The sequence below is a fragment of the Uranotaenia lowii genome, chromosome 3, assembly GCF_029784155.1.
Source record: "Uranotaenia lowii strain MFRU-FL chromosome 3, ASM2978415v1, whole genome shotgun sequence".
NCBI classification, from domain to species: Eukaryota; Metazoa; Arthropoda; class Insecta; order Diptera; family Culicidae; genus Uranotaenia; species Uranotaenia lowii.
This window is the reverse complement of record NC_073693.1, coordinates 21,334,247-21,344,160: the sequence shown is the minus strand read 5'-3', so window position 1 is coordinate 21,344,160 and position 9,914 is coordinate 21,334,247. Positions and strand designations below refer to the sequence as shown.

The 9,914-nt window shown below is 34.4% G+C and overlaps 1 protein-coding gene across 1 annotated transcript; it reads right to left on the bottom strand.

The window, feature by feature from the left end:
- Nucleotides 1–3,082: 3,082 nt before the first annotated feature.
- On the bottom strand, nt 3,083–3,671 carry LOC129756636 (uncharacterized). Its single transcript, XM_055753558.1, has 3 exons — nt 3,511–3,671; nt 3,237–3,410; nt 3,083–3,173 (listed from the first exon to the last, which is right to left on the bottom strand). The coding sequence occupies exons 1-3, from the start codon at nt 3,651–3,653 to the stop codon at nt 3,134–3,136; spliced, it is 357 nt and encodes a 118-aa protein (XP_055609533.1). The 5' UTR covers nt 3,654–3,671; the 3' UTR covers nt 3,083–3,133.
- Nucleotides 3,672–9,914: the final 6,243 nt, after the last annotated feature.

Below are 9,914 nucleotides of genomic sequence, written 5' to 3'. Positions count from 1 at the left end.
CTATGCACATGGTACTTTTGAGAACAAAGCATATTTGACTCAAAAACATCAGTGCGTATGATAATTTTACTATGGTAAGCTTTCTTGTTGTTTACACTAATTCGAGATCATTAATCATCAAACCCGTGAGTAAAAAAAACTAATTTTGAGCTGCTTTCAAGTTTCATAACTTTGAAAATCTTTACAGAGCATCGGGAGAACACACTAACATTGACCGACGTGTGTCGGAAGTGTGAATTTTAATGTTTCGAATAATGTCATAATGCATGCATGGAAATAATCAAACAAACATACATAGTAATTTTACTATTTAAATCAAGCTCCTTGCTCCTCCTAATCTTTATAATAACACATACTAGTCTCATCATGAAACATATCAATTTTACTAGGCACGAAGTAAAACAATGCATCGTTTCATTGACAATTTTACTAAAACGCAGTCGAATTTACTATGCGCAGCCAAATTGAGCACATAGTAAAATAGCTATGCGTAAGGTATTATAAACAACAAAACATATTTGACTCAAAAATATGGTTGCGTGTTGTTCATTTAAACCACGGATCTAGTAGTTTTACTATGCTTTTTTTTTGTGTGTATGCAAGTCGCAAAAAGTGGATTTTTCTAGCACGAGTCGTAAATTTATCCAACGAGGCTTGTCATACCGCAAAAAACTCCTCAGAATCAAGTTTTTCAATCTTAAGAAACAGATTGTAGTTTTTTCCGTCCAAATCAAAACAGTGTCGACAAATTGGAAATAGTAGGCGTATGCAGAACCGTCAGCACGTGTTTATTTTCGTGCTGGAGAAATCTTAATCAAAATTAAAAAAAAAACTAAAAGTTTGAAGATTTTAAAGAAAAAAATAGTTGTTAGAATTATTCGAGAAAATTGTTTTTCAGCATGTTGCGCGTTAAAACTATACATAGAAGCTGTTAGTGAGCACTCCAGGTAAACAGTTGATGTTTTGTTTGCTCCATGAACGAAGTTGATTACTGATAATTTTTTGAAATTAAATATGTCAATTTCATTAGAGTGCCTATAAGAAGAGTGACGCCATGTGTCAAAATTGGAATAGCGATGAACTGTCAGTGTCATTCCAAACGAACAAATGACCTGTCAAATTCGGTCAAATTCAGCCTGAGAAGGCTGAATTTGACAGGTCATTTGTTCGTTTGGAATGACACTGACAGTTCATCGCTATTCCAATTTTGACACATGGCGTCACTCTTCTTATAGGCACTCTAAATTTCATGAGTGTTAAAATAATATTTGAAATAATGTGGAAAATAGTATTCGTCTTTTTGGCAAAAAATTTGCAAAAGTTCAAAAAACAAAAAACAAAAGCGAAATTATTTGGTGTCAAGCTTTACATGAATAAACTTCTTTAGAATACAATGTCTCAGACAGAATCCCTTTCACACTTGAGATTCAGTGCAACCTTTTTCCGTTGTCAGATTCAGCAGGTCCTACCGGCTTCCGAGAAATTTTGGCGACAAAACACTAGCGCCAAAATAGATTTTACGGACTGAGATCCAAGCTCAAATTGTGTAATCTGTTACACACACTACTGCATAAAAATCAAAGCAGCTCGCGTTTACTATTTTGTTTACATCCCAGTTCTCTTTGTTTACACCACAGCACAGTGGTCAAAGTTGCAAAAAAAAAAATGTGAAGTTTTACAAAGTTGTTTAAATGTGTTGAATATACACTGAGGTTTTTTTTACGCGGTATTTGGTCCCGCGTAAAAAAAATCCGCGTAAAAAAAAATCCGCGTAAAAAAAACCGCGTTAATTCGAAAATCCGCGTAAAAAAAAAAACCGCGTTAATTCGAAAATCCGCGTAAAAAAAAACCTCGTTAATTCGAAAATCCACGTAAAAAAAACCCAAAATTCGAAAATCCACGTAAAAAGTCCATTTTAATTAAAAAATTCGTGCAAAAAAGCACGTTTTTTAAAAAAACGCGCAAGAACCATGATTATTTAAAAATTTGCGTACAATGATAGTTTATTTTTATGATAAAAAACAAAATCAATTAGATTAATAGAATAGTAGAGTATAGTGAGGCTTATTTGACAGTGTGGATTCAGATCGTCCCATGTCTCATGTCTCAAGTCTCATACTCCATGTCTCAGGTCTCATGTCTCATGTCTCATGTCTCAGGTCTCATGTCTAATCTCTCATGTCTCATGTCTCAGGTCTCATGTCTCATGTCTCATGTCTTATGACTCAGGTCTCATGTCTTAGGTCTCATGTCTCAGGTCTCATGTCTCAGGTCTCATGTCTCATGTCTCAGGTCTCATGTCTTAGGACTTATGTCTCATGTCTCATGTCTCAGGTCTCATGTCTCATGTCTCATGTCTCAAGTCTCGAGTCTCATGTCTCATGTCTCCTGTCTCAGATCTCGAGTCTCATATTTCAGGTCTCAAATCTCAGGTCTCATGTCTCAGGTCTCAGGTCTCAAGTCTCAGGTCTCAGGTCTCAGATATCATGTATCACGTTCTTAGTCTCAGAGCTAAGATTTTCCCAACTACAAAAAGATTCTAAGAGTTTTCCTTTGAAAAAGTCTTAGAATATTTTCTCTCAAAAACCGCATTAATTCGGAAATCCGCGTAAAAAAACCGCGTTAATTCGAAAATCCGGGTAAAAAAAAACCGCGTTAATTCGAAAATCCGCGTAAAAAAAGCCGCGTAAAAAAAAACCGTGTAAAAAAAAAACGCGTAAAAAAAACCTCAGTGTATATATGTAACTGGATTGAACATTATGAGCTTGTGGAATATATGCCAGCAGTTGTTTTAATTTTTTATATGTTTGTTTGAATTATTTATTTGCCCCGTATAAATGAAACATTGATTCTGTACGAGACCCTCATTTCAAAATTCATTCAATCAAAACTTGGCTGTTTAACAAATTTGAGAAAATGAACTTGAAAATTATTCGAGTAGTGTCTTATTTTACTTAAATTTGGTATGAGACATCCTTCCCTGTTTCACAAAGTGACATGGGTTATTCAAAACAATAAATCATCTATTACGTCAAATGTTCAAGTTTAATGAATTACAGTTAAAACGTAACAATTGTAAAAACCTGGGTAACTGGGCAGGACAATCAGGTTGTTTGGCTTGCAAGATTCTTTCCTACTGGGATCCTATATCGGAAATTCCGTCTGCTGTACAGCTGTAATTCGATTTGGTTTGGATTTGAAACATAAATTTATACACTTTCAACTTATCAACTCACCAGAGGAATAGAAGATTCCATTTTTCTCGAATTCTGCTAAAATGTGTCGCACTGGCAAACGATCGCGTTCGGTGTTGGCTGATTCCTCGCAAGAATGGGCAGCCAAAATTAATGATCCATCTGTCTAATTGGTTCTTCTTGAATTTTTCACTAGCCGTTCCATCGGATGCTAAGCTGAAATTAAATTCGTTGATAACACATTCCTGAATCTCCTTCTTGCATCCTGATTTGGATTCAGAATCAAACTTTGTTCACTTTTAGTTTGTTAACTTACCGGTGTAGCGAATTTCCTCGAATTTTGATGAATGCTAGGGGAATCCGTTCCGTTGGCGAACGATCGGGGTCAGGGTTGACTGGAAACGGCCAGTTGCAACAAAATGTTCCATCAAAAGTGGGAAAGAATAACAATTCACCCATAGTGCAAAATGATTGGCGTGAACAATGTAAACAAAAATATTGTTTGGGAAAAGTGACATTTGTTTTCAATGTATTAGTGAGAGGTGCAATTGTCAAGTGCAAAGCTTGGATCCCATCTCGTTGGATGGCAGCACCATATGCATTGTTTTGTTGTCTCCGAAGATTCGTTCGTGAAATAATATGCCCGATCATCTTGATAGTTAGGGATCTTTGGATTCAGCCAAATTTGGCATACATCCTTCTGATGGTTTCTTTTTGCTAGTGTTTTGATTTTGAAGTAGGTATTTATTAAGACGAATTTGATAAATCAAATAAAAAATATCCTAAATTGTGATTTTTATTACGGATTAAACCGTGAATAGCTCTTCACACGATGATACTTTCAACATGCTTTGTTCAGCAAAGTTTAAGTGCACAAAAACCCGCATTTTTTATAGCATTGGTATCAAAAATATTTTACGCTAGGTACACATTTTGTTCAGTTGAATACAAAATTTTTGGATCAAAAAAATTTTTTTTCTTATAAATAGCTTGCTTAATTTCAATTTTGATGTGAATTTGGTTCATTTTTCATTTTTTACGTATAGTATTTAACCCAAACAAACTTAAAAAATATAAAATATTTAAACTTTGTGATAATTTTTGGACCCAGAATTTATTTAAAATCATTTATTTTGAAAGAAGACTTTTTTCAAAGATCGCCTTTGGGGAACCTCTAAACATGATTTTTTTTAGTCGGCCCCATACAAAAGTTTGTTCTCCATATCTCAATCTACCATTTGGAGGGTGAGCCCCCAGATTCCCAGAAATTATCCATTTTTGGGGCACCCTTATGTGGAGTTACATGTATTTCTCGTCGCGAAAAGTGGCTTCGCGTTGAAATGGAACGGTGATTTTTTTTCGTTTTCGACAGAGAATCGCTATTAACTGCAGGAGTAATCAAAGCTAAGTATAATTTTCAATATTTTAAAGTACTACTTTTCAACACAGTTTTTTTTTGTAGGAAATTGAAACCAAATTTGATTTGAAAAAAAAAACAGTTATTTTAATCTTTTTTTAAAACTGGATTGAGAATAAGCAATCGATTATAATATTTTCCGAGTGATCTTCCAAAATAGAAATCAGTCGAAACTTCCTGATCTAAATCAGGATCCTAAGATTGAATCCAAAATCTGATATTAGAATTTGGTTTTGTCAATTCAATTTGAAACCAAACGAAACAATTGAAATAATACTTTATGTATGTATGTATGTATGTATGTATGTATATCTACCACCCAGTTAGCAAGGCGCAGCCGGTAGCAGCGAGCAACTATTGCTTTGTAACTTGACCAAGATTCATCAACTGGATGAGTTCAAAATGTCTTTGAATGGACTGTTTCAAAGGATAAGAGATGTAAGCAGAGGCACTTACACATCTAAATAAGGATAGGATCGTATTGTCTCCATCGAAAGCACATATCAAACTTACCGAGCGTCTAATTCGAGCCATTACAACGCATAGCGCTCAGCTGGGTGGGGAGACGGACCCGTCCTCAATCCACGATCCCGTGCTGGTGAGGTAGCCCAATGCTCTCCTCAAGAATCGCTTCAATTGGATGCCCGGATGGATCCCCGATTTCCCCAAAATGCATATAGTAATCAATATAAATGTAATCAATATAAAAGAATAATTCATCAATTATCTGTCAGATAACCTGTAAAAAAACTCGCAAATGAGATAAGGGGCCGTCCATAAATGATGTCACGCGTTAGGGGGGAGGGGGGGGGTTTCGATGTTTGTGACAATTTGTGACATGGGGGGAGGGGGGGGGGGTCTGCTTGAGCGTGACATCACTTATCATTACAAAAAATCAGCAAAACCATAACAAATAATTTGATCCTAAACTCAATAAAACTATACTTGCACCATTCATTTAATGAATAATAATACTCACGTAATCACTTTTGGTCAATTTTACGAGCATAAGAAAGTTCACAAGAACACTTTCACTGCAACACGCAGTAAAGTCTGTTCCACTAAAACTGTGGCAAAACGTGAACAGGATTGCTTGGCTATTCTAACCTGTGGAGAAGATTTGGATTGCGAATAGATTGAAGAAGAGGAACTAGATTTGGATGGTTTCGCTGATACTGCAGCTGCTGCCTCAACTTTCCCGGCTATTGATATGGAAAATCATCAACATAATCCTTGGACTCATGATTGAAATGTGTTTTAAGCAATGATTAAAGGCTTGTTAAAAGTGGGTAACCTTTTTTTCAATTCTTTAAATAAAACCGATGAATTTAAAAAAACCAACATTTTTAATCAAATTTCTAAAGGGTTGAAAATTTTAATCCAGGGGGGGGGGGTTAGGAAAACGTGACGTAATACAAAAGGGGGGTTACGGAATTTGTGACAATATGTGACAGAGGGGGGAGGGGGGGTAAATTTTTTCCAAATTTTGCGTGACATCATTAATGGACAGCCCCTAATTAATGAAATGAAAATTAAAAGAAAACCGTATTACTTTGATATTTAGATCTGTTAATGATTTTACTTGTGTATAACTGGCAAAATGTCTATTCATTGAATACATCTACTTTGCTATCTTTCGTGTATTGCGTCAATAAGTAAGAAAGTTTAAATTTTCAACCAAAACACTTTTTTTTATCTATGCCTAAACACGATTTGTTTCCAACACCCTCAGCTTATGAGTTCTCCCGGGATGGTAATGCTCTTTGACTTGAACCTTTACACGAAAAATTGTTAGAAACGAGTTCGAATAATTTGTTTTAGATATTGCAAGCATCTCACACTGTTTATATACACACTCACGGGACCCCTGGGGGCAAATTTATTATTTATAAATGAGTTTTTTTTTGATTTTTTAAATGTAAAGCAACAAAATGTGCAAAAGATAACTAAACAAGACCGCCTCTTGAGATGCAACCTTCGCATTCACAAAGACCAAAAATGAAAGAATATCTCAGGTTTCTAACCAACAATGCCGCACCTCCACAATTGATCCCTCGTTTACACTCCCCCAAGTTATAATCAAAATCACGTCCAATAACCAAACCACTCTAGAAGGTCTTCTTACAGAAGCAACCCGCTCCCACCAGACAAGCCAAAATTTCAAATTTCGGATATTCTCAAGAGATCCGAGAATCCAAGCAAGCCGACAGCAACATCACCAACACACCCGCGACGTCGACAAACTGCCGTACACAACGAAAAAAAAAACTGATTGCCAACAATTGAAATAATACTTTACATCCAAAATTCGAATTCGAACCTTTTTTTCTGTTTCTTACAAGGAAGAAAATTCAGAAATATAACAGCATCTGGACCTGAGATATGTTTTTATGGTTTTGATTCAGTTTCTGAGTCATGATTATGACTGTCGAGCCATCACAGTAATTCAACAAAATTTGATCTGAAATTTGAAGTTTAAGGTGCCCAGGAAAAAATCTCACAAAACCTCATGGGAAGGTTTGCGGGTCCCTACGGCCATGATTAGATCACACGATTTGTCAAAGATTTTTCAGCTGTTGATTGCGATAATAGATCGAAGCCGGGCTAATTTGGCTATGCCAGGGGCGAGCAACCTTTTGGAGCAACGGGCCACTTTTAATTTGAAATTTTTTCGGTGGGCCGCATTACAATAAAATTAAGGTAATAAAAGTTAGCAGAGCTTTACGTAATTTTTTATAACGACATATATTTGACAAAAACAAAACTGGAGAAAGAAAATTATAACCAAATAATAGTAGGGGAGAGTGGGGTATCGTGGGCCATGGGGAAACGTGGGCCACTTTTAATATCTCAGATGTGTGTTGAGATAAAAATCTTAAACCAACTGTTATCGTCGTCGCTTTGCGTAAGCATATATTCCTATATGTAGCTGACTGAAATACGCATCATATGCTTGTTTTATTTATTAAGCTATAAAAAGTTAGAAAAATTAACTTACATAATTAAAAAAAAACACCCGCTAATTTCATCGATAGGGAAACTAAAGTGCATGACATAAATATGCTCATACGCTTATGATCTTAGTTTTGTCATGTTCTTTAACGTGGAAAAGGAATTTTTGATGAAACATCAATAAGTCACACAAACGCAACCATTTTCCAAATCATAGCTTGTGGGGAATCGTGGGCCACACATCTTGAATCACCTATATTTTTATGTTTTTATACACATTCAGAACTTAAAATACGTTTTACCTATCTGTAAAGTTTTCTTATGCCAAATGAAAAGTTATGAAAAATATTTTGTCAATCCTATATAAGAAATTTTGCCAAAACGTTCGCGAGCCAGGTTTTGGAATCTATGCGATCATACACAGCTCTCTTTTTTATTTCTTCATCTGAAATTGCTTTAAAATAACGAAATGAATTAGGAAATCACAGTTTTGGGTCAACTCATTAACTTTGCATGTTATTTGGTCAATTTGGATTTGGTGGCCCACGATTCCCCACGATTTTTCAAAATCCAAAAAGTATTGCTTTTTTTCAAGCAGTCAGAATTGGGGAAAAATCATTTATTAAAAAATAAAAAAAATACCTTATGATATCTTGAAAATGTAGAAAACAATACCATATTTTATTTTCATTTTATCTTTTATAATAAAGAAGTTATGGAACAACGAAAAAAAGTGGCCCATGATTCCCCACTCTCCCATAATTTTTTTTGGTTTGGGGCGAATAAACTAGCCGAAATTGAATAGGTTCATGACTCAATCAATCAAAAAGATTTTAACCGTTTTCTGAGTAAATATCATTTTTGTTTGAACCGATGCAATGGTATTTTTCACAACACTATCATTTAAAAATTCCATGGAGCATGACCATAGCAATTTTTTCTGGGCCCATTTTCGAAAAGTTTTTTCAAAATTTATTTAAATTTGGTCGTGAAGCCTCAATTATTTTTTCTACAAACTGTGATTTTTTTTTATTTTGAAGTTCCGAATGAAATCATTGCATTGAGATGTTGAGCAAGGTTTAAAAATCATGAAGAATTCATAATTTCACAGATTTTGAACCAGATCTGTCAAAGTTACAGTTTAAATTTGTGATTCTGGAAAATTCTTACAGATTTCATAAATTTTATCAATTTAATTTAGATTCCTCTTTGATAAGCTTTCTATGGTTGAATCATAAAAATCTTATAACTTTGGTAATGTGGATTACTAATTTTGAAGTGAAATGACTCAATTTTGGCATGATTTGCCTGAAAAATTTCTTAAAATTGCATCATTCATAACACAAGACAACAAAATTCACATTTTTCCGAGGTGCAAAGAATCTCAGAACTGATTATGACTTATTCAGAGGCGCTGAATTCAATTAGTTTCTTTCAAGATCAAGTTTTCGAGATAACTTTTAAAAATAAGTTAAATATTAGCTATTCAATTTGTGTAGTTTTTTGACAACAATACTATTGACTCAATGATCAATTTTCCCAAAGACTGCAAGCTATTTCGAATTTTGAAAAAAAAAGTTATAGAAGTTTTCTTTTTGTTATTTTTTTCCCCAAACCTCCAAAAAAGTCAATTTCGACGAAATTTAAAAGAAAAATTAAACTAAGTTGAATCTTTTATATTTTTTTTACCCGGAAGTCAAATCATTTCGCAGACTTCAACAAAGTTTTTTAATGAGTTAAAATTTTTAATATCCAACATCAAATAACTTTCTTTATCGGTATCAGAAGAAGTTGTAATCTAATTTTTTGAAATTTCTATCAATTATAGAAATCGGCCTAAATCCTATAAAAAAGTCAACAATCTGGATGATTATGGGACAAATGCAAACGCAAACAAGTGACGTGCGTATCAAGTTATTGGTATATCATTTTTTTTGGTGTTGTAGGGACTGCTATTTTATGTTAATTAACAATCTTTCGTAGAAAAAAATTGTAAAGTAAATTAAATTTGAGATAAGCTTCACGGGCCGCAGAAACATGTTTGGAGGGCCGCGGGTTGCTCATCCATGGGCTTTGCCATTGAAGTTAATTTGAAAAAAAAAAAATCAAATATTGAGCCATTGAATTTGAATAATCACTGTCCACATTAATTCTTATTCTGCTCCTGAATCAACCTTACTCAGGTTAAGAAGGTAATCAATGTCGTGTTGCAACACTAAATCAGCCATTATTTCTTTCGTTTTATAAATCACCTTCTGGCAGATTTGGCTAAGTTTACGAGTTAGAATAAGATTGCCAGAATTTTTTCAGCACGTTTCCGGGCCAGACAAATCCGGGCAATTTTATATAAA